Source organism: Chelon labrosus, assembly GCF_963514085.1.
Source record: "Chelon labrosus genome assembly, chromosome: 7".
Taxonomy (NCBI): Eukaryota; Metazoa; Chordata; class Actinopteri; order Mugiliformes; family Mugilidae; genus Chelon; species Chelon labrosus.
The window spans coordinates 20,904,914-20,929,169 of record NC_140343.1 but is presented as its reverse complement, the minus strand read 5'-3'; the positions used below and the strand labels follow the sequence as shown (position 1 = coordinate 20,929,169).

General features: G+C 43.0%; 2 protein-coding genes across 4 annotated transcripts in view; one reads left to right on the top strand and one right to left on the bottom strand.

The window, feature by feature from the left end:
- herc2 (HECT and RLD domain containing E3 ubiquitin protein ligase 2) overlaps window positions 1-19,942 on the bottom strand; it is a 41,065-nt gene extending 21,123 nt beyond the window's left edge. Inside the window, exons 1-42 of one of the 3 annotated variants that reach the window (XM_084548185.1) lie at window positions 19,722-19,942; window positions 18,610-18,719; window positions 17,279-17,372; window positions 16,985-17,116; window positions 14,745-14,967; window positions 13,872-13,972; window positions 11,654-11,795; window positions 11,396-11,500; window positions 11,122-11,293; window positions 10,283-10,456; window positions 9,737-9,943; window positions 9,481-9,632; window positions 8,934-9,091; window positions 8,727-8,840; window positions 8,381-8,632; window positions 8,100-8,293; window positions 7,820-8,020; window positions 7,487-7,715; window positions 7,220-7,344; window positions 6,740-6,918; window positions 6,458-6,642; window positions 6,203-6,358; window positions 5,917-6,102; window positions 5,604-5,780; window positions 5,363-5,466; window positions 5,118-5,268; window positions 4,816-5,030; window positions 4,572-4,704; window positions 4,267-4,394; window positions 3,798-3,993; window positions 3,574-3,707; window positions 3,092-3,268; window positions 2,849-2,985; window positions 2,520-2,671; window positions 2,211-2,402; window positions 1,924-2,111; window positions 1,649-1,841; window positions 1,372-1,554; window positions 1,098-1,282; window positions 668-815; window positions 387-583; window positions 38-268 (exon numbers count right to left, since the gene is read on the bottom strand). In XM_084548185.1, the coding sequence (XP_084404311.1) occupies window positions 38-268; window positions 387-583; window positions 668-815; window positions 1,098-1,282; window positions 1,372-1,554; window positions 1,649-1,841; window positions 1,924-2,111; window positions 2,211-2,402; window positions 2,520-2,671; window positions 2,849-2,985; window positions 3,092-3,268; window positions 3,574-3,707; window positions 3,798-3,993; window positions 4,267-4,394; window positions 4,572-4,704; window positions 4,816-5,030; window positions 5,118-5,268; window positions 5,363-5,466; window positions 5,604-5,780; window positions 5,917-6,102; window positions 6,203-6,358; window positions 6,458-6,642; window positions 6,740-6,918; window positions 7,220-7,344; window positions 7,487-7,715; window positions 7,820-8,020; window positions 8,100-8,293; window positions 8,381-8,632; window positions 8,727-8,840; window positions 8,934-9,091; window positions 9,481-9,632; window positions 9,737-9,943; window positions 10,283-10,456; window positions 11,122-11,293; window positions 11,396-11,500; window positions 11,654-11,795; window positions 13,872-13,972; window positions 14,745-14,967; window positions 16,985-17,116; window positions 17,279-17,372; window positions 18,610-18,681 (6,774 nt within the window). In that variant the 5' untranslated portion in view covers window positions 18,682-18,719; window positions 19,722-19,942. The remainder of the gene's footprint in view (window positions 1-37; window positions 269-386; window positions 584-667; window positions 816-1,097; window positions 1,283-1,371; window positions 1,555-1,648; window positions 1,842-1,923; window positions 2,112-2,210; window positions 2,403-2,519; window positions 2,672-2,848; window positions 2,986-3,091; window positions 3,269-3,573; window positions 3,708-3,797; window positions 3,994-4,266; window positions 4,395-4,571; window positions 4,705-4,815; window positions 5,031-5,117; window positions 5,269-5,362; window positions 5,467-5,603; window positions 5,781-5,916; window positions 6,103-6,202; window positions 6,359-6,457; window positions 6,643-6,739; window positions 6,919-7,219; window positions 7,345-7,486; window positions 7,716-7,819; window positions 8,021-8,099; window positions 8,294-8,380; window positions 8,633-8,726; window positions 8,841-8,933; window positions 9,092-9,480; window positions 9,633-9,736; window positions 9,944-10,282; window positions 10,457-11,121; window positions 11,294-11,395; window positions 11,501-11,653; window positions 11,796-13,871; window positions 13,973-14,744; window positions 14,968-16,984; window positions 17,117-17,278; window positions 17,373-18,609; window positions 18,720-19,721) is intronic. The other 2 variants (XM_084548186.1, XM_084548187.1) reach the window with 2 other exon arrangements.
- A 153-nt stretch (window positions 19,943-20,095) lies between these two features.
- On the top strand, window positions 20,096-24,128 carry nipa1 (NIPA magnesium transporter 1; the record flags this gene model as incomplete). The annotated part of the gene is made up of 5 exons (XM_084548287.1): window positions 20,096-20,228; window positions 20,908-20,955; window positions 21,434-21,524; window positions 22,249-22,406; window positions 22,667-24,128. 5 exons carry the CDS (start codon window positions 20,096-20,098, stop codon window positions 23,173-23,175), a joined length of 939 nt encoding a protein of 312 aa, XP_084404413.1. The 3' UTR covers window positions 23,176-24,128.
- Window positions 24,129-24,256: the final 128 nt, after the last annotated feature.

Genomic DNA, 24,256 nt, shown 5'->3' with positions numbered 1-24,256 from the left:
CAATGTGTATGTACACCCGAGGCATAAATTTCCTTACTGGTTTGAGATGGCTTAGCAAGCAAACTCTACAGGTCCTCATATCATGAAACTGGACAGTGATGCGTCCTTTGGGGGTGATGCGTGTGACCGTTCCTTCTCCGTACTCCTCATGAATGACCTGGCCCCCCAGCCTGAGACGCCCATCAATCCCACCAATCACTGCCATCACTGCCATCAGGCTGCCCACTCTGGGACCCTCAGAGTCAGGAAAATACTCCTCCAAGAAACACTGGAATGAATGACAACAGGGATAATGAACATTTACACTGACCCATATGAAGGAACTGGTTTTATCAATGAAGTTAGCCGCACAGTTACTGAATCAATAACACTACAATAAAACTTACAGCTTCAGACTGGCAGCCTGCCATAACATCTCCAATGGAGCTCAGTTGAGTGTTGATGTAATCATTTATCAGACTGTTCCACTGGCTAAGTGAATGCAGAGTACGTAGGACAGACACAATCTCCTCTGCCAGCGTGCTGCTGTGAGTGGCTGTAAGAGACGCCTGGGGGCGGGACTTCCTCCTTCGCAGGGAACCTTCTGTGGGGTAAAGTAACCATTTAAAAATACATACTACAAAGAAAACATGAGATTTTTCAGTTCAAGCCTGATGTATAATGGTACCTCTAAGAAGTGGCAGGTCTGATGAGCAGGTGCTCAGAAGGCTTCCCAAGAAGTTGAATAACTTCTCCACAAGGAACTTCATGTCCTGAGAGCGCTCCGTCTTGTCCCATGAAGGCAGGACAGCCTGCAGGAGACGTAGTGCTAGAATCTGGAAACACACAGGATGCACACTGTTATCAATATAGCCCCAGGGCAGTAGTAGACAATCTACTGTCGTGTTTAAGAGTTTTAGAACTGATTTGGGATTTGGAAAACAACTCCATACACACACATTTGCATTTGGAGAGTTGGAGACTTATCATTTACGCCATGACAAATAACTATAATTTTTATGTGAGGATACTATAACTACTTTTCAAAACATTTTCTAGAACTACAAATGGTATGACAAACAGCACAAGAAGCATGTCTTGCAAATTATGTAACCAACCTGTCTCTGTAGTGTAATGGCATTGAAAGACTGGTGCCCCTCAACAATTCGGATTAGCAGGCCAATCCATGCAGAGGTGCTAAGGGTGCTGCACATCTGCGGCATTAGAGCAATGCTGCGTATGAAGCCCAGGGTACACCAGCTCCTGTGCTGCTCCCGAGACACCAACCTATGGGAGTGACAGCCTGACAACAAAGAAGGGTCAAATGTAAGATTCAACGCACTAAAATATCCTCCAAAACGCTGCCATTTGTAAACACGGCTCTTCAGTTACCTGACTTGTCATTAGCTCCACTTTCCACAAGCATCCTCAGTAGACCACACAGGGTTCGTGTTGCGTCTGTCTGCAGCACCTCTGCATAGATCCCAGCTGACAGAGACAGAGTCTTCAGCAGGTTGACTGTGCTGGTTAGCAACATAGCTGTTGGATGGCTGCTCTTTTCCATCAGCTCACCTTCTGTAAAAAAAAGAGAAGAGAAGGTAAAAGGTCGAGGTTTGATCCTCACATTTTGTAACTGTAGTGATCTCCACTGAGGCTGCAACAAACTGACCCGTGTCATCCTCTGTATCTGAGTCCTCAGTGGGGGGCTGGGCAGCTGGAGGTGGCTCTGCAAGTTTAAGGTCATATTTTCCCTCTTTACCCATCCTGTAAGAGTTGGTGCTGCTCGTGTCCCACTGAACTCTGATCCAACCATCCTCACCCAGCTCCCCTATGACTCTGCCAAGACCTGGTGCTGGACCGTCCTGGACAAAGCATGCACAAGGTTTAATACTAAACATTAGGCTTTTTGCACTGCTAAGGCTAGTTTAAAATTGACTCCGGTACCTGATCTCCCCATTTCCAGTCAACTCCCCTCATGACCCTGGTGCCTATCTTCATCATCGCAGCCAGCTCTGGTCCAGAGGCAGGTAGAGGAGCAGGGGCTGCCTCCTTTCTGGACTCCTCCAGTACTGTGGCTGAGCCTCCATGTGCACATAAACTGAGGTCCTCCTCACTGCTGTCTGTGCTGGGTCCTGGAAACAACATATAGAGACATCAAACATTTCCATTTTTTATTATGCAAACAATGCATTCAGCGGCTGAATAGCCTGCATTGACTGGGATGTACTCACCTATGAGCCTGAGTATACTCTGTGTGAGGGCCAATATGCCAGAATTTAGCAACAGGCTGAGGCTGTTAGAGCCATGTTTCAGGGACAGCATGTGTACCATGGCCAAAAGGAAGCGGGCCTGTGGAATGGTGCCAAGGCTTGGTCCCGCTGGGTTTTCATTGGTGATTGTCTGCAAGGGCACAGGCTGTACACCTGGGTACAACAAAAGGTGGACTGTAAGTTAGTTTGGAACGGGTTGACAAAGTATATTATACACAAGTAGCAGTTTAGCTTGATGAGATCAACCATTTATGTATTGACACCACTCACCTAGCTCTTTGAAGCGGGCGCTGGCCTCAAGTAGGATGTTGCGAACGTTATGGATGGCCCAGGAATACAACTTTCCAAAGGTCACCTCCAAAAGCATGCGGTTGAACGGAGGGATCAGATCTACATCCTTCAGGCAGTCAGACAAGGGCTCTCTGAGGAGGAGACTTGATACATTAGAAGGTTTGATACCCAACTATTAACCACAACATGGCCAATTATTTTTTTTGTCCTGCTTGCACGATATCTACATAATGATAATCCAAACGCATAATATAATCCAAAGATATGTACTGATAGATTTTAACATAAATTTAAAACTGGTGACCTACCCAATGTTGGTCCCTTCAGGTATGACCCTTTGCCAGCCGCAGAGCATCGCATACTGCACCGATGGAAGCAGGAAGCTTTTGGAGGCCAACTTCAGCATGGTGTCGATGCCCTCTAGCCTTACCTCAGCCCGCTCCAGCTAAGATGAAACAGAGTAAACACTGGTCAACTCCACACAAATTGCTCAACATGTCCGCTATGCTTTAGCCTTTTCTGGTTTTAGACATAAGCACACCGACTCCCACCTGCTTAAGAAGACACTTCCTCATTTTCTCCACATCCAGTGGTTCCTCTTTTAGTGCAAATTCCACTATGGTAGCCATAAGGCTGGACTGAGAAAAGACACCCTGAACACTGTGTTTCAGCCACCGGTACTTCTGGACATTGGTCACAGTGTTTAGAATGGGCTGCCACTTGTCTTGCTGCAAAGTAACAAAACAACAGAATATCAAGCCATGCAGAGATGGACACTGTGCTGCAAAGTAACAAATATTTCAACTACACTCCAAGTGTAATGTAACAATTCGTTAATATACAAACGTAATCAAAACATGCATCTGAGCTAACATCTTCACCTTTAAGAATATTTGTTGTTACAGAGTCTCAAAATAGCTCAATATAATTTGGATGTGATTTAATCATTTTGGAATTGCAAAACAATATGTGGAAGTCAAAACAAAAAGGCTATTTTATAAAAACCTCCAATAATTAAGTCTCGGTAAACTACCTTAGTCGTCTTGCCAGTGGGTGATTTCCTATCAGCAGGTGTGGGGCTGATGTGCACGTTAAGTTCTTCTTCATTGGTCCCTTCATTCTCCAGCTTTGGCTCTTCTATGTCAGCAGACTCAGACTTTTTAGGCACTAAAATAAAGAATACCTTTAAGATCAGGAACAGGGGATACACAAGAAAATGAAAACCTGTGACTCTGCAATAGGATTTAAATGTCCCACCTCTTTTTTTCCTGCGGTCCCTGATGAGTTTTTGGGTGATCCTCCTCCAACGAGGCTGAGAGCTCAGCAGCTTCAGTTTAGACACTATAGATAGGTCGTTGCTTACAGCTGGACGCAACTCATTAAACAGAAAGCGCAGACGCTCAATAACAGGGGCACACACCTCCTTATAAGAGCGCCCTTGTTCTTGATGGGTCTAAGATAAATGCAAAAAAATAAACACACAATTAACAACCCCATTCTTCCTTGTTTTTACCTTTTGTATCAACATTCATTCATCTTCTGTAACCGCTTATTCTTGTGAAGTGTCGCAGGGTCTGCTGGAGCATATCCCGCGAAAGGCGGGGCAAACCCTGGACAAGTTACCAGTCTATCGCAGGGCTTTGTATCAACATCAACTGTACAATATTCTCCACTGGGGAGTATTGCCTGTATATTTTAGTGTATGCGCTACGTGAGGAAATCCTACCTTGATTAAAGAACACTTTGCCTGGTAGACCATGCGGCACACGTCAATCACAGGTTTAGGGAGGGACCTCTGTTTCCCTTGGTCCACACCCAAGGCACATTGACTGACAAGTGACAGAGCAATGTGACCTGTAAGAGGAAAAGGTTTTACATTAAACTGCGTTACATGAACATGTGATGATTTGCTTTTGTGTATAATAAATCTCTTTAAGAGTCTGAGAATACAAAAAGGAAATAACAACATGAGCCAAAATAAGCCAGTGATTCCCCCTCAAACAGCTAATCTAAGTCTAGTTGCTAGGTTACCGAGGTCTTGATGTTTGAGCAGGCAGCAGAGCAGCAAGCGGCCAACTTCCTCCACAGGGTGTTCCAGCGGGAAGGTGATGGGTGTAATAAGATGGTACTGCTTACAGCAACGCTCTATTTGGCATAAGAAGTCCTAAAAAGTCCACAAAGAAAAAGCAGAATAAACAAAGAATCATCTTTCAGCTTCAGGCCCACTGTGCACTAGCCCCCTCAGTTATTTCGTTTTTTTTTTTTACGTTTGTACCTTCACAGTATGGTCCTGAGTGTTGTTGTCAGCAATGGCCTGCAGGAAGGGCTGTGCGTGGTCGCTGAGGGTTATTCTGCGGGAGTAAAGTTTGGCCTTATCTGGAGTGGTTGTACCTAGAGAGCTGCAGTGGTCTTCATCCTTTTCTTCATTGTAGTTGTAGTGTATCTGACTGGTCTGCAGGCCCCCAGAAAATATAGAGGACTGGAGCCATTCTGTGCAAAGAGATCAAACATTACAGTTAAAATTAAACCCAATCCGAAACTGTACTCTTGGATTTTGCTTAAAATCATTTAACCCACTGGCACATTCTATCTCCATGGGGGATAGAGGGGAGCTTTTGGCCAGGTAAGAGGCGTGAAGACCGAGCAGCAGCCCCAAATTTCTCTCAGTGTCAATAAGAGGGGAGGACAGACTGCTGAGGTCTGGAGTTGTGACAGTCTCTTGATTAGGCTGTAAATGGGGAAAAAAAAAAACACATCACAACATTAAAGATCAGAACTAATTATAAAGTAAGATATTTTTATAAAATGTACAATGCTGGTACCTCCATATATTGACCGACACAGAAGGCCTGCATTGACTCCCTGGTGTCCTCAAACTGAAGGGCAGCTTCCAAGGCAACCACAGGGTCTTCTCCTGCAAACTGGGCTGTAAAAAGAGACATTTTATTACCTCAAAGAACATTGGAATAATAACTTAAGATCAGACATTAGATGTAATTATTGTGTACTTCCTGAAGAATTTGCAGCACTCAGAGAAAAATGTTCTTATTAATTCCAACTTACCCAAGATACTGTTTCCTGTTAGTGATTGCGACTGAGCCTGGAAGTCTTTGATGTCATAGACTTTTCCATCTATCACTGTCCAGAAGCCACCATCTTTGTTGTGATTCTCCAGGTCAGCCTTGCGGATGAGGGAAACCTCCTCGTTGTTTTTGGAACTTTGCCCTGTGAAGAAGGACCCTGCCACAGCAGAAGATACGCTAGTTACATTGTACATTACAATGCAGTGAGTAACATCTAATCTTCACTGTCACATTTAGAGCTTGTTTCTAATAAATACGCTTCAGTGACATGAGAGATACAGATGGTATTTTACCCATAATGCCTGGCCAAGCCAGATCCTCATTTTCATCCCTCTCATGACCTGGCGCAAGGTGATTGAAACGATCCAAGTGCTCTAGAAGTCCAGCCAGGAGAGGGATAGAACCGGTCTCCTGCATCAGACCAGCATCAATGGTGAGGAGGAGGACGATGGACACCACCAACTCAGGCAGAAGAACGCCTATGAAAGAAGAAACAGGCATTCGTAACTGTCCCACAAGATCCTTTAAAGTATGTTTGCAATCCATGCAGTACATGCAAGTTTGAGGAACTGAATTTACCAGTTAGATCTCCTTCAATAACACGAGAGACTTCAGCAAAGTGTCGGCGACCAGTAGAGGCAATACTTGTTGCCACTGGGAGGATGTCCCCGATATGAGTACACAGCAAAGCAATGTACTTTTTTAACAAGGAGCCAACACCCAAAAGCTCAGGATCTGTAAAAAAAAAAGAGAAATCAATGCTGCTTGTTCAGAGCTCGTCTTCAAATTTGATGATTTTGTTATGAAATATTTGAGCTGAACTAAGTAACTTACTGTATCCATTGACATTCTCTGTGCCACTGACACCCAGGTATAATTTGCTAACCAGTAGCCTCTGGAAGCGCAGAAGCAGGTCCAAAGATGCAGAGCGCTCCTTGCTGACATGCTCTGCCTCTAAATAGTTGGAGATGCGACGAGCAACATCTTTCAACCTTGCGATTGTCTGAGAGGCGATGTTCCTGTAAAAGTCCAACACGTAAATCAGCTTGTTGACAGCACGGGGTTATGCTGCATTAGTTAATTAGGAGTAGGATGACTGGTGTTAAGTGGAGGTACCTCAAAAGCTGCTGTACAAGCTGCACCAGAGGCAGGCTTTGTTTCCCTGCTGACTCGTAGATGCCCGTGTTGATGAGGTCTTTGTCCAGCATGGTGCGACATCGGTGCATGGTGGAGGCATTAGCCTCCTGCTCATCTATCTCCTTCTCTTTCTGAGCCTCCTTCTTGGCTTCAATATCCTGTAAGGAAAAGAAATAACTCAATTATCCCATTTGAGGGTTTTTATGCAGGAATTTAGAGATATGGATGTAGAGGGTTTAAACCTTTACTGACTATCATGCTGCATTAGCAAAGTTCAATAGTACAATCATTCAAGAGGATTCAGTTTGTTTCATTCAAAGGTTTTATGCTCAAGACAAATTGTGCAAAGACAAATTTTTACCTTTTTTTTTTTTTTTTTTTACATAAATAACAAAACATAGTAGCTATGAATACATCATGCGTGACAGGACAGCAGATGGTCAAACCTAACACACTGACCTGTATCTCTGCAGTGATGGCTGCATTCAGTGCAGACTCCAACCCTCCATCAGCCATTAAGCTGCTGACCAACAGGTCAATCATGAAGCGTCGCCCAGGACTCACACTCATTTCATTTCCTGAAGCTGTGAAAAAAGGCAATTAAAATCTCAAGACTCATCAGTCTCAACCACGATGTCAGTTCTATTGAAATGAGATCTGTTAATGACTAATTAGTGTAATTATTTTGTTGAATCAGTGTTAGCAGATGATGTGGTTTGCACTCACCAGCATTAGGCAGAAGTGATGATAGTGCCCTCGCTCTTTCCTCAGCTGTGGGCAGCAGCACTGACCAGCCACTCTGAAGGACAGCCTGGGCAGCTGCTTGCACTGTATTGAGGACTCCAGCATTGCTTGCTAGCACTACCACAGTTTGTTTCAGATTGTTAAGTAACACGCTGCCAAGCCCCAGTCCAAGCTCCTCCGGATCCACCTGGTTACTGATGGCTGCATGGAGCTGAAAAAAAAAGGGGGAGGTTTATGACTGCAGGGATGGCTGAGATGCCTGAAAGTTACATCTGAGAAAAACAAAGCATCATCTATTCATAGACTGTTGCCTACCTGGAGCCTGAGGAGGTTGAGTGTAGCGACTACCATACACTCCTTCTCCTGTGGGGGAGGCCAATCTGAGCTGCCGTCCATGCCCTCACTGACCTGCCGCAGGAGCAGGTCCAGCTGCTCGAAGGTCATGGGGCAAACATCCACCACAAAGGGCACACGCTGCCCAACAGACCACTCTGAGCAGGAGGACCAGGCGAAGCTCTGAAAACAAATGCTAAAGATCTAGAATCTGTCTGCTAACATCACAAGTATATTGAAATCAGTATGTTATGTATCTCACCTGTCCTGGGCCACAGGAGATCCCCACTATGTGTTTTGAGTTGAGTCCTGGAAGTGCCTTAGGCTGCTTCTTGTTGGAAAATAGTGTATCAAAGTGTTGTAGTTTATCATTGCTGCCCCAACTGTGCACCTCCCCATCGTCAGTGAGGGCCAGGCAATGTGTAGATCCCACAGCAATGTCCACAACCTTTTTGCCTGATGGAAAAAACAACATACACCAAGTTAAGTGTTTGTATTTTTGAAAGCTTCTGAATCAATCTATAATCTATTTAGTCAACTTACCCTGTAGACTGTCAAGTAACTTTGGGTAGCGGACGTGCTCATCAGTGCCATGACCAAGCCGCTGGTTGTCTCCTTTCCCCCAGGTGTAGACTTGGCCATCTTTGGTGAGTGCTACTGAAAACTGGCTGCCGCAACACACTTTCACTATGTCCAGGTCCTGCAGCTTTTCCACAAGTTTTGGCGTCTTACAGCCGTCACTGCCTCCTCTGCCCAATTTACCATAATCTCCATCCCCCCAGGACCAAACTTGACCTATGGAAACAGACAGAGAAGGGAATGAAGCAGCAGTAACACAAAAGTCTAGGTGATGATAACAGTTCAAGCTAAAAACAAATCTTATTCTTACCATTTTCTGTCACAGCAAGCGTCTGGGCATCACCACTTCCACATGCCACATCAACCACCTTCGTTCCTTTCAGTGCTGTCACTAGCATGGGAGTAGTCTGGTCTTCGCTGGAGCCTAGAAACCCAGTTAGAACACAACGTGTTTTCAACAAACCAGGATATTATCATTTAAGATGAGAGGGTCGACCAGGTTAGTGCATGAGCTCACCGTGGCCTAGACGACCGTAGTTCCCTCTCCCCCATGTATAGAGCTCGCCGTCAGCTGTGATCGCAGCACTGTATGTGCTCCCACAAGCAATGTGTACTACATGCTTTCCTGTCTGCTTCCCATTGAAGGCGGCAATCATTGTAGGCTCTTCTAGGTATCTGAAATAAAGAGAAGATAGAGAATATGCTGAAAAGCTTCACTGACTGTTTCAAGTCTTTCAGATAGCATGAAGCCTCTCAGCAACCATCTCGTTTTGAAGCATGCTTAAGATTTTATAAACAAAAACACAGAATTTATTTAAATGAATTGCCAGGATTGGATCACTTTATCCGTGATTAAAGAGTAATCGGTGATAACTGTGGATGCTGTCTATGCTGTACAAGCACAACATTAAGTGGGCCAGCATAACCATGGTCCCAAATACCAAAACGTTTTAATGTTTGTGGAAGTGAAAGTGCCACAACCTCTGTATGGCCTTAAATTTTAAGTGACAAAGCAGCATTCTTCAATAAATAATCATTAGCTAGCGTTTGCTTTATTTGCTTACGTGGTGTCTCCATGTCCAAGGCGACCACCATCACCGCAGCCCCAAGAGAACACTTCCCCATTCGATGTCAGGGCCAAGTAGTGCTGTCCATCAGGATGAGCTGCTAGCTTGAAAATCTTCCTGGAGCTCAGAGAGTGGATGAGCATAGGAGCCTGCAACAAAATAAATCAGAGACTCAGTCTGCAGTACGAGTCAAAGTGAAAGGATCAAGTATTTGCATAATTTTAGAGAGGTTATATAAATAAACAGAAAACACCTGTGCAACAGAACTGACCAGGGTCGTGCTCTTGTAGTTCTGTGTGTAAACAGCACCAGTGCTGGACAGGATGAGAAAGCCCTTTTCTGAACAGACAATTTGTGAGACCCCAAGATTTGACAGGGATTTACACTGAATGGGGCCATTAACATTGGCATAAAGTTTCCAACCCAGCAGGCCCCAGGCAATCACTTCCTGCAGGGTCCCCTGGAACACAAACAGACAGGGATTCAGTTTAATTTGAAATGCTTGCAAGTTTCTCTTTAACAAAATGACATAAAATAAATAAAACAATGTAAGACTCAAGTCCAGTTGCCTGAGTTTAATTTTTTTTCTTGGATATACCATAACCTGGATGACAGAATCTTCACAGACACATAAAATAGAGTTAAACACTATGTCAGTCATTTAAATCTGACAGTGGTGATGTCTGTATTTGTATGTAGTAACAAATCTGAGTAACATTTAAGGGTGAGAGCAGCATTAATGAACTATAAAAAGAATAAGACCTCTTCAGTACTAACGACTAATAGAAGTAGCTGTCACCTTGTGTGACGTGGGGGAGTTGCAATGTGGAGGGCTGCAGGGAGAAGCCAAGCGGTCCAGGTGAGCCATGATCACCACAGCTGTTTGACGAAGGTCGATAGCCAGGTCATTGTCCTGAGGCAGGGTCAGGTAACGCAGGAAACTCTCATTTGGACTCATGGGTGCTGCGAGGATCTGGAAATAATAGAAATCAGCCACATAGCACTTATTAGCTTGATTTTCAACCAGGAAAAGGACCACAGATCTATTTTGAGATGTGCTTTCCCGAACACACACATCAATAGACTTTTTTTGATAATACCAGTGCAGCGCCCGTGACTTTCAGTTTGCTTGAGAATTACTCATCCAAACTACTTCACAGTAAGCATGTAGCAAACGTGACTCCTGACCACCTGCCACGACACAGGTCGTGTCTCCTGAGCAATGCCCAACCATGGCCTCATTATGGTACTTTAAGCGCAACATCATTCAGGCAGCGGCTTGATTGGTCATGCTTTTGCAGAAACTTTTACTGGTTGCTTTCTTTGACATAACAAAAAAATATAGTGGCTCAATGATGGGGACTACAGATAGTGTCTACTACTACCTCACACTGGTGTCACAGGTGTACATGGGGTCTATGGGGCCTACCTGCTGTATATCACGCCTGACTGTTGTGAAAGCGTAATAGATATGAACACGCTCATCTCAAGTACATCTGTACATCAAGTACAATTGCTTTATTGGTGTAATTTGTAGTGGGCTCTTCTTCTGTCATTGTCCGGTCTTCAGATAATTTTATTTCATTGTTCCATTTCTCATATTTATTTGGATATTAGTTCGGGACAGGAAATTTTCACCTCGGTTTCCTCTTCAGGAGTGGGCTCCTCCTTGCTGCTGTGTATGTTCTGAAAGCGCTGCAGGAGGGGCAACAGAGGTGCGCTGGTTCCTTGCGTGGACCGTTCGTTGTCCATCTCTCTAGTGCCGCTTTCCCATAGACGTAACAGTAGCAGAATAGCAGATAGCAGCTGACTGGAAGGACACAATGTCAAAAGGACAAAGTGAGCAGGAAATTTCAACTGAAGTAGGACATCAGCATAAGCAAATGAGCAGCTGTTAAGGATATCTGGTTACCTGAGAGTGCCCCTCTGTACAGCCAGCTCCAGCAGTATGGCCAGGGCGAGGTGCTGGTCCTGAAGAGGAATGTTACCTTTGGTGCTGGCACTCCCATGTACATCACTGAACCCAAAGGAGACAAGACATGAGAATCACACAGAATTTTGCAACATCAAAAAATTCAGTTTATAAAAAAGCAAAAGCAGCAAATAATCACACTGGATCTGATACAGTATATGGATACTTCATCTTGGAACTGATTGGTTAATAACAAACCTGAGGAACTTTGTGGCCCTCTCAACAACCTCCAGCCACACTGATGATACAGTTCCTTCATCAAACAGTGTGGCCTCAGGCAGCGCCCGCAGGGCATCCAGAGACTCCTGGAGAAGCTCACTGCAAAGATCAGCATCATCTCCTGCACCAAAGCACAAACATATTCTGCTTAATAAATGGACTGCAGAGTTTGCCAAGTCAAGCAATAGCAAATATGGTGGATTTATAGTTTTTTTAAATTCTAATGTTTTTCTAAATCCAACACTAAAATGCCAGTATGCATTTAAAAGCACATACAGTGATATCACAATCTAGTCTAAAACAGACTCTCTTAAGCAACAGCATTCAGGAAATGGAAACTATTGTTCCAAAATTGATTAATTATGTGATCCTTGATTAATATGATTAGTTTGAAGGTTTGATGCAGGGGATAGGTGTAAGAACATGTTGTAGGACTTTTGCTGTTTAGTGTGGTCCAGGAATACAGCAGGAACAAGAATGAGAGGCTCAGCTGCATCTGTGTCTGTGTGTGTGCGCTGCTCATGTTACAGCAAAGCTACAGAGAAGAGGCCTGCGCTTTGTTCCCACCCAGTCCCCCTGGACAGGCAGCTCTCAATCCCACATCAGTACACGCAACGAAAACAGCATCTCTGTTCACAAAGCTGATCATGAATAATATGAATGAAGACTTCGCTATTTACTAATACAATCAGACTTTGTCATTAATATGGTTTCTAAATTGTACACCGATCAGCCACAACATTAAAACCACCAACCAGTGAAGTGAATGACACTGGATGATCTCATTATAATCTAATGTTCATCTGGAAAATCTGGGTCCTGACATTTGTCTGGATGTCGCTTTGAAATGTGCCACCATCTGAGCATTATCGCAGAATAAGCGTAAACCCCTGGGCAACGACAAAGGAGCGTTCTTTGCATTTTGGTGCCTTGTGTTCACCAGGTTAGCAGCACACACACACACCCGGCCATCCATGTGGTGTAAAAGAAAGCTTAACACATTAGTCCAGGCCACCTTCTTCCATTGCTCTGTGGTCCAGTTCTGATGCTCACTTGCCCATTGTAGGGGCTCTGGGGAACGGACTGGGGTGAGTATGGACAACCTGACAGGTCTGTGGCTATCCAGCCCCATACAAAAACAAAAACAGTGCATAACTAAAACTGTTATGCACCGTCTGTTCTGACACCATCCTGTCAGAACCAGTAATAACCTTTTGGCAGTTTGAGCTACAGTAGCCCGTCTGTTGGATCGGACCACACGGATCAGCCTTGCTCCCCACATGCATCAGTGAGCCTTGGACACCCATGATCCTGTCGCTAGTTCACTGCTCTTTCTTCCTTGGACCACTTTTGATAGATACTGACTACCGTAGACAGGGCAAACCTCACAAGAGCTGCAGTGTTGGAGATGCTCTGACCCAGTCGTCAAGCCATCACAATCTGGCCCTTGTCAAAGCCTCTGTTGTCAAATCCTGTTCAATTGTCCATTTGTCCTGATTATAACGCATCAGCTTAGTTGAAAAAATATTCACTTATTGCATAATATATCCCACCGACTGACAAGTGGGATGGTAACGAGATGATAACATTATGACCAGTCATGGCTGAACAGTGTATATTTCTTGTAATATTTAACAGAACTATAACATTGTGTTGTTGCTCAACATTATGTTAAAATACATTTGTAAATGTATATAATATATTCTTACATGAAGGACTTGTGTACATGCATGTATAAATGCTTTTGGGACTGAAGTTTGAAATTACAGATGTATACAGTGCAGTAATATGACAGATTACAGCCTTAAATAAAAATGATATAAGCACATATGATAGTTATTCATAAGTCATTCGCTTATAAGGAGGACTTCTCTATTTCAGTGACATTATTAAAGCTTGAAGACTCTAAATCACAAGTCATTTATGTTGGACACATTCCTATCCAAAAGCAGTAAGAATGTGCCCTTGGCTTTATCCTCCCGTCTCCTACTATCCTTCATCTGACAGCAACTACAAGTTAATGCTCAAACGCAGCATTGCGAAATTTGTTGTGATATTTACTCTCAGCAGCTTGTGACACGGTGCAACATATTCATCAACAGCTGTCAAGCAAAGATCCATTACCAAGACAGCAGCTATCATCACCACGACAAGGGCACAAAACCTCTTCACTGTCGGTGTCATCAGACTCTCTTACCTGACCTCCAGGCGCGACGCAGAAAAGCAAAGGCAAAAGAGAGAGCTGCCCTGGAGCCCACTCGTGCGAGACCTTCAACACTTTTGCTGGCTGGACGAGGACTGAAATAACACAGAGGAACACAAAGTATCAACATTTCAGTATCAGTTCAGATTAAAATACCCCAGCAGTTGTGTTTCTATGCCATACTGACTACACTACTGTATGTTACTTGTTGGTTTTGTGGTCAGGTGCTGGTTTGGATCATTATCCCCCTGTGTTAACATTCTCCAGTCATGTTGTACATTTCCCTCTACACAGACAGTTTATTAAGTCAGACAGGATGTATGGGGCACCCACAGAGGGTCACATGTTTGTGCTCACACACTCTACACATCAGGGACATCAAAACTTAATCACAACAAACCGCCCACACAGACAGACTCCTCAGTGTCAGACAGTAGTTGTATTAATAAACACTGTCCTGTGTTTCTCCTGATAACACAGCTACATAAAGAAGGATTATTAACACATGGTGATAAATCCATATGTCATATACTCTATATTCATAAACTATAAAGGCTGTTAGATATTCTGTGAGAAGCGAAAATTTGTTCTCACAGCCGCTAATCTCACCTGGGTAGAGATCAGCATACTGCATGTGGGTGCCTGCTGAATGAACGGCATGATCCAATGGACACGGTCGTCAAAACGACCAGCAAAGAACAAATTTCATACTTCTCACATAGCATGGAACAAGCTTAAGCCTACTTCTCCATCAAAACACCAGGAAGCAGAGTCTGAATCGGCAGTTCACCTAACTTGCACATCTACGTACCCAGCTGATTGTAATCCTTCATCTTCAATACCTGCCTGTACTTCGTTATTTCTTACCTCTTATTGTCAGCAGCAGGTAGTGGTGGGCTGGGGGGCGTCTTCCAGCGGACCTTGTACTTCTCCTTCATCATGCTGTGGCTGAGAGAGATGAGATAGCGCTCCAGGATGACCAGGCGCTGGCGCAGGCGCTGGGCGGACAAGGTGCTTTTGGCCATCTGAACTGAGAGCTTCTGCTGGTCGTCAACCAGCACCAGCAGACAATCCCTCAACTCAGTCCCATCTACGTGTACAAGAAAAGGGACACCACAACATTACCATCCTAAAAATAATGCAATTTAACAAGTAATGCGCAATTTATAGTACCGCAACACATTGATGGCGTAGCTCTGGACCCTGCGCCGAAACCTGACGTAACTAAGCGTTGCGGCGATGGGGACCATAAAGGCCGTGACTGGTCCGAAATGCAATTACTTGTTCACGTGACTTAGCGGCCAGATAAGCACCGGTGTCAGTGAAATTAACTGTTGATCCACATTATTAACTTCAACTTCAACATGAGCCGCTCAGTTCTACTTGCCATTGTGTGAAGTGCAGAGTGGCAGCACCTGGCCAGTCGGCGCCTTGTGTTTCAGTGGCGTTACACAACAATACGGACACACCAGAACACAGGTATAAATGCATTTGACGGCCTAACCCCCGACGCCATAGGTACGCCGTCAATGTGCACTATAAATAACGCTTAAGTCTGAATTACTAAAAAAAATAATCTTTTTATGTTTTTTCACTTTTTGAGGTAAAATGAAAGACATTTAAATCTGCATGCAGATTATAAACAGCAAATCTTACTTTGTTAGAGGACACTGTATCTTAAATCAGAATGGGAACAGTCCCATTGGATCTGCAAAGCACTTTACAAACAATAACATTTCACAGTGAAACCATATTTGTCGTTCTGAAAACCTACGGCTGCATTTGAATAATTTTAAGCTGCTACTTGGCATTAATGTTTTACTATTTACCACTTGAATTTACATGCTGCATCAGGAAGTACAGAAGATTCAGTGTGAAAAGGCACATTTATCATTCCGCTAATGGTGGTGTTTAAACAAAGGGTCCTGTGACACTTAATCTTATTACTTGTAGGCTTGAATAAAATTACTCAAAGATTTTCCCCTACTGACTTTCATACAACCGATCCTTTGTTCTGATCTGGTTCAAAGGAAAATGCTTTATTATGTGCCTATAGAGCAGCGCTGCAGGGAAGCCATGATGGGTCAAAATAGCAGGTCTGAAATCCACTTAAGCTTTATGTAAGCCAGACTGGCCTTAGGTTGTATGAGCCGCACAACAGTCAGCTGTGCTCGACTGTCAGAACAGATATGTATCCCAGTCAGACATCCACTCTGCATTCAACATTAGCCATGGCTAATAAAAGTATCTTATTCAAAAGCAAATATCATATTCATAGGGGTTGATCAAACCTTTCTATTTTTAATATTTAACATGGAGCAGTAAAGGAAGGGAGAACACATCCACTGCTTGGAATCAGAGTAAAGCCGTCATGTGTCACCATCCTAATTTCAATACAGCTCAGATTTGAATTGCAACTGCTGAGACCAACGTGTTCCTGACATCTGACTACACAAAAGCAGGAAGTATGCCGTTTGAACTTTAAGCATTAACGGCAGTGCACTCATCCATGTAGCGATCCAGTTTCACACACTGTACAATCAGTGTGATTTCCTGTCTGGTCAATAAATAAAGAGAGAAGCAGCCAAGTAGCTACTAGCAAAACCTTTATTCACTGGGAATGCAGACCCATCCCCCAACCCAGCGCTTATCTCCTGCCACCATAACACTGTCCCACCCAGTCCAGTCCCGCCAGTAAACACAACTTGGGTGAGAGACTGTACCCCACTCTGACCCGCATTACGATGCCAACTAAGACCACACTTTGCAGGGTAAAAATAACCACCGAGACCTGCAGACTGCAAGTTGTCATTTCAAAGTTTCCACATCTCACGTGCCAGCACAACATGCTCCCATCAGCAGGGCCTGACAAGACGTTAAATTGATAAACAGGCAGCTTGGCCTTGTGTCGAAATGGTCAGTGTATCTAGACGGCATTTAGGTCTTGTGAAACCATCTGGTGTCGCCATGGTATTAATTACCCTACTTGGAAACAGACATGTGTAAAATAACAAGCGCAACGGCTGAAGAATATCAGCAGTCTGGTAGCCGGAGTGGGATATATTGCAGCCCACTAACTTTTAACATAACTCAGGGAGCATTCTCACCTGGCTGCCGCCCCCAGTCCCATGTCTCAATAATGGAGTGATGTACAGATGTTGACGTCTCCTCCTCTTCTTTCTTCTCTTTGTCGTTGGGCTCATCCTTCTTCTGAGTTCCAAAACAATCAGTGCAATCTTCTAAAATAGTCAAAAGAAATTATGGGATTTAGCGTCTCAGGTTCAAGGTTAAAATCTCAAATAGCCTCCTTAGACAGTGGGAAAAACATGGCATGTCATTATCAGATGGCAGCTATGTGTAAATCCGTCAGAAACAAATGCCTAACGTCATAGAGCACTTGCCTGGATGAGCCGATTCTTCTCCGCTGAATGTTATCTCCTCATCTTTTACCATTTCATTCCACATCTCACTCAGTCCCTCGGGAGAGAACGCTCGCTACCAAAGCAGAGGAGAAAAAGACGATCAGCACAGACCACACAGACTTTAAAAGGTTCAGTGTGTATTCACAGCTTTATGTTTGCTTTGTAAATTATGTACAAGTATGTCACAGACAGATTTCTATTTCTGTTTTTCTTCTCACACTAACAGAGCAACACAAAATAATACCAGATATTAACTAATTATTATTCATTTAAATGATCAGTGTGATGTGTGACATTTGCCTGCATTTCATCCCTCTCTAAATTTACAAACATCTGAAGCATAGAGAAATTCTTGTTGACACATGGATGCAGTCTTCATAACTCAAGAGTACAAGAATAGCTGCTGCGTTTCAACCGATACAAGAATACATGCGCTAAAAACAAAATCATTCAGTTAGTGGTACACAATTCATGCACGGTTTTGATTTTACTAAGAGATACACTTACCTGCCAACTCTTGCTTTTCAAGGAACTGTTATCTTAAACGTCAAAAACATGTCCACTCACAGATAACGCTGACTGAACACAATCATAACACTGAAGCAGCCCTTCCTTCAGCCCTGGAGGCAGCTCTAACGATGGGTAAACATCCCTCTACTATTTAAGTCCTCATTTGATGGTGCAAACTCAGTCCAGAGTGAGACCAGACAGGCTACAATTTGTGGAGGTGAGAGCAGACAGCTCCTTATACAGCCTATTTTCTTAGCATGAGCGAGTCTCCCATTCTTTTCCCGATTCATCATCGATTGACAAAAAAACTTCATAATTACTACCAACATGAGCTTGTTTTCATGAAACAGACTTTTTACAAACTTACTGTATTATTAAAGGCTAAAGTTCTTTTCACATCCCAGGCGAAACAATAATCATCTGTGCCTGTGGCTTGATGCAGCCTGCAGAAGAATGGCTGCAGATATGTGTTATGTGTTATGTGATCATGTGATGGTGTCAGGTGTAGACCCCACAGTGAATTATCAGTTTCACTCAGAGCATGTTTTAGTAGTATAATAAGGGATGGTTATGTTAGCTAGTTCTAAACGGACAACTGATGCGGTTCATGCAGATGGATGAAAGAAACACACCGATGCTTTGATGTTTAAATTCAAAAACTGCTGGGAGCACTGAAGTAGGTGCAGTTGCATTTATCTGGTAATCCCAGACAGTAGGGAACAGGCATATTTTCACCTCACCACTGGCACAAAACCTCTTGCTCACACGTTTCATATTATTGTGCTTATCACTAGACATACCTGCAAGTCTATCTTCAGCCATTTGTCATGAAATCTCAGCTGAGCATCGAGGGTAAAAGATGGAGAAGGCATCTTTCCCCTCTTCTCTCCTGGCTGCAAACGCAGCCAACCTGCAAAGACAAGAATGTGCATGTAATATAAACTGTATGAGTATAAGCCACACGTACGAAGTTGCAGCGGGGTTAGAAAGAGCCAATGATGCCAATATGAATGGAGGTTGTACCAAGGAAGGTGGAGCTTTTTGACAATGACATAATAATAAAGTGTGGGTGCAGATAAGCATGCTGCTTTTCAAGCTTGTTTCCCATTTCCATTACACTAAACTGAAATGCAGTTTAATATTTTTTTTTTAGAGAAAAACCCACATCACCAAACAACTCAACAATGGTGAACTGACATGATCAGAATAAATCTGCATAAACAATTAATATTATAACACGAATGTAAGTACAAGATGAGTCCAGAGTCAACGTTCAAAACATAGGACTGAATCACTCCCAAATTCAAAGACAGGTATTTCATTGATAAACTAAAGCTGGACAGCAGCTAGGTTAGCTTTATCTGGTGCAATGAACGTTACACAAAGATGCTAAAGATTTAAGTTTAGAGAGTCATTTACCCTTAGCTGGGTCAATCGAGTCAATCATATGCGTGATTATAGTGGTTGATTACAAAAACAACACTGTTATGACAGGTAAACCTGCAGCGTGATTATTTAAAGCCGGAGATGTTTCACATCAGCGTTAAATGAAACGTTACCAGAGAGCTTTTAAGCTAGCAAAGGCACATTCTGTTACCCTTGAAACGGTGGTTTGAGCCCAACATATATGATAAGCCGATGCAGCCGATAATACCGCACACTGACACAGCATTATCACGCTCATAATACTATAGCGTTCACGTTACCTTAGCGAGCAAGGCTAACTACTTAGCTTGCTAACCAGCTAACACTAACACTAACACAGCGTTAGCTGGGCAAAGCTAAACTAGCTCTAGGCAGCGATGAACAGGCTTCTGTGACGTGACACTAAACCGAGTGGGATGCACCGTCTCGGCGAGTTCACCCACGCAGCGAGTCCCACGCCAGTTTTGACAACAAATTTCTAAATTACCTGCGGTGTCTTCTCAAGCTATTCTCGTCCCTCAGCTGCTTTGCTGCATTAACAAGACGTTCAAAATGGACTTGATTGACAGGTCCCGGACTGGGGCACGAGGCTTGGAAACAAATTACGTAGTGTCACGGTGCGATTGATATCCGTCCCCCCGCAGCCCGCTGAGGCAAGGGGTCATGGGCTCAGATTCAGCTCCGCCCGTTCGTACTGACCGGTGTCATAAAATGTGCACTACGTCTGAGATTGGAGGCGGGACATATGAGGGGCGGGGTCGGCCCGGAATGAAGACAAACAGACCGGTGGGTGACGCTGTGGCCCGGGCAAACTTAGAGGAAATAGCCTAGTTACATATGTAGAAGATAATAGACACAACAATGTCTACTGACACAGAGCTACGTGACGGTTCGTCTCAAAATGTCGGAATAATAATAGCTGTGATATCAAGTTTCATCAATGGGTCGACATTTGTGCTACAGAAAAAGGGAATACTACGGTCCCACGACAGAGGTAGGCTGAAAAGCAGATAATAAGATGATTATAGATAGGGATGTCCCGATCAGGTTTTTTTGCCCCCCCGAATCCGAGTCCGAGTCATTTGATACTTCTACAGTAGCCACATTAAAAAAAAGGAAGAACAGCGAAGAAACAGATCCAGGATATCCCTGATTTTTTATTTTATCAATCTATGATATCAACACAACAGAACACTTCTGTGAGGTAGTTTGAACAATAAAATAATCAAGTAATAAAAAAAAGAAAAAAAAAGCGCCACTAGCTTGAAGTTGCTGCCGTGTTCTGCTTCCTTTACGTCCAGCAAAGTGACGTCATGCCGCATACGTTGTTTCTGTGTGGAGTTGAGACGGCCTGACTCTGTACCACCACATAACAGCAACTAAGCTGTTATTTTTCCCATTTGTTTTGAAATATTATAGATCTGATAAAAAAAATAATGAGAATAAATATAAATATATATATATATATATATATATTCGATCCCTGATCGGGATGTAACGTCCGATTCCGATCGAGTCTGAAACCACGTGATCGACCCCGATTTCCGATCACGTGATCGGATCGGGACATCCCTAATTATAGACGTTTCTTGGACAATGTCCACATACGTAGAAGTGGAAATTACCAATACATTGTATTATTATGTTGAAAGCCTTCTTTGTGATTCCCACAGGAGGCTCGTACCTTACTGATGCGGTGTGGTGGAGCGGCACACTGTGCAGTGAGTATAGCCCCATCTGTCGGCTTCTGCTTTGTTTTGTTCATTCAGATTCAGATTCAGAAAACTTTATTTGTCCCCCGGAGGCAATTTAAGGCACAAGTGAGCAGCTTAACGTGCAAGTACAGACATTTTAAGGTGCAGAAAAAGAGAAACAGAACGAGATACAAAATACATATACAAGTTACCATGCCATAAATGTTATGACTATCCAAAATGTCCATGGAGAATGTAAACAGACTGTTTAAGTAAAGTGACTAAAGTGCAAATTTAAACAGTAAACAGTAGTTACAGGGAATATGTATTTCCAAGTTATAGCCAAGGTAGAATGGGTAATAAATAAAAACAACCAAAAACAACCAAGAGTCTCTGGTATGTGAGTATGGGGGTGTGGGGCAAGGGGAGGTTGACTGTACTATGGCTGTGTGTGAGCTTCATTTAAAAATCTGATCCAGAAATGTTCCCACATGAATCTCTTTAGTGATTATTGGTCAAATTGGAAATTTCTTGGCATACAACGTGGCCCCGGCTGTGGTTGTGACACCACTAGGAGCCCTTGGAGTGTTATTTGGGTGAGTCATTTTTCTTTCTTTTTTTTACCTTTGCTTAGAGCAACACACTGTAGCTGTACTCACACAGTTAATTACAGGTTTTGAATAGTGAGTTCATACTCTATCAATTCTTATCAGAATATGAGTCAGGTGACATGCCATTTGGATTTCAATATGGGGCGTGTTTCAGCAGATACATAAAATAAATACCTCTATGTGTAACTGGATAGTCCTACATTTCTGTGACATTATATGTGGAAATGAGTCATAAATGTGTAATTATTTTCATTATAATGTCATCCATTTGGAAATTAATATGTTTACAAGCTCTATGAGAGTGTAACTGGATAGTCCTACATTTTTGGTGTAAACAAATTCAGCTCCACAGCGCTCGGGTGATTACTCACTCACCACACAAAGCCCAACCAAACAATGTGATTGGCCCTGCAGATTTTTACTGGGGCATAATAAGTTCCCAGCTCTTTTATCATGCAGTGTATGGTTCCCAACAGATTAGATCAGACAGCTTCGTTACCTGAGGTTGATTAGTGATCTTTTTGCTGCATTTGATAATATAAGAATGCCTCATTTTGAAAATACAGTTTGAATCTCTATAAACCATTTCCATGTTATGAGACTGAGTCATGACACTATGAGTCATTTGAAATCTGATAAGGGCAGCAGCGCAGAAACAAGAGATAAAATAGTATTCATACATTTCAAGATGCTGTTTTGTGTGTTGCAGGGCTGTCTTGGCTTCGTGGATCTTGGAAGAGCATTTAAATATCCTGGGGAAGCTCGGCTGTGTATTATGTTGCTGTGGCTCCGTTGTGCTTATCATTCATGCCCCTAAAGCAGAGGCGACTACACGGCTGGAGCTAGAGGAGAGGCTATTGGACCCAGGTGATAAAGTTAAATTACAATGGCAACTCATAAACATGTCTTATATAATCATAAAGATAAAGTACGGCGTGGAGGGGAAAGTGTGGCAGTAAAAAGCGGCAAGTTGTTAAAAAAAAAAAAAAAAAGACGCTATCAAGTTCCTCAATGAAAGTCAACAACTTTTTATGAGTTATTTTTCTCTTCTAAAATAAGAGTAACACTTCCAGGGTGATGTGATTTAAGTGCATGTATCACTGAACGTTTACTTTCTCATCTTGCAGTGTTTGTAAGTTACTCCCTCTTGGTGGTGCTGCTGCTGATCACTCTCATCGTGTGGATTGCTCCAGCTCATGGCACATCAAACGTCATGGTGTATGTGGCCATTTGTTCCCTCCTGGGAAACTTCACCGTTCCAAGCAGCAAAGGACTCGGCCTGGTGGCCCCGGACGTGTTTGGCGAAGGGCCGGTGAGCAGCAGAGCCCTAGCTCTCTTCCTTGGCTTGCTGGGGACGCTGGCTGTCAGCATCCTGATCCAGTTCTTCTTCATCAATAAGGCCCTCGAGTGTTTCAGCTCCAACATATTTGAAGCAATATACTATGTGGCGTTCACGTCCACTGTGATTCTTGCCTCTGCTCTTCTCTTCAAGGAGTGGACTGCACTAACTTTAATTGACAGCCTTGCCATGCTTTGTGGTTTAACAATAGTGTGTGTAGGGGTCGTTCTACTCCGCATTTCCCAAGAGGCTTTAATTTCTTGGAAAAAGAAGGGGGCACAGGAAAAGATGGACTGATTGAGACGTCCTCATATTATGTGACTTTTGGGCTACACTGAATTTCTTTTAACAAATGCTCAGTACTTGATTTGTATTGTACTACCTCCATCTTAAATGACCAAAGCTATGGTATATTTATAACGAGTGCAACTTAACTTGAATTTCTTTGCAGTAACAAAAATCATTTAATGTAAACGCATGATAGTGTTGTTATTATATTTGTTCCTTGATCATTCCTGCTTAAATCATTAATACTCATGAATATAATTGTCAGCATTGCAGAACTTATGTTTCATTCCAGGGACCTTTTAACAGCAAACATGGCCCAGAGACTAACTGTTGACATGTCAACATCATGTTGATGGTTTAAAAAAAAAAAAACTCTTACACTCTTCTCGTGTGCTGCCCTCAGGGTATTAATATGAGCCTTAATGGTTCTCCCTTTGTCCCCGTGCCAGACAGTCTCAGTGTAGAATCACCTACACTTTGACTTATTCAGTGCCTGTGAATTATTCAGGGTCATTTCAGGATCCGTCTCTTTAGAGTTGTATTGAAGATGAGTATCAACGGCAACTGTTTTGCCTTATGAAGGGATTTGAAAAGCTTGATATCAAACATATTCCACTTGTTATGTGACCACCAGCAGTTTTGCTGGGATATTATATGTGGAAATGAGTCATAAATGTGTAATTATTTTCATTATAATGTCATCCATTTGGAAATTATGTTTACAAGCTCTATGAGAGACTTGGGTATTAAAAAAAATGTCTCAGCTCAGAGTTTAATATGCTTTCAAGATTTTGAAGCTGAATCGGAAACTACCATCTTCTCCGAGCGACACCTGCTGATGTTACACATTAAGCAGGTCTGCACAAATGTCTCTTTCGGTTGATTTTGTAAAACGTGATTTTCATACTGTCATTAAACTAATTTCACACACATTTTGGTTGTTCTAGTGCCATGGTCTCTATTTATTATGTATGTATGTATGTATGTATGTATTATTTTTTGTTGTTGTGTTTTTATAATACAATCCCAAGTCATTACTCCAATAAAACTTTGTGATCCGAACTGTAAAGTAACGTCACTCACACATTGT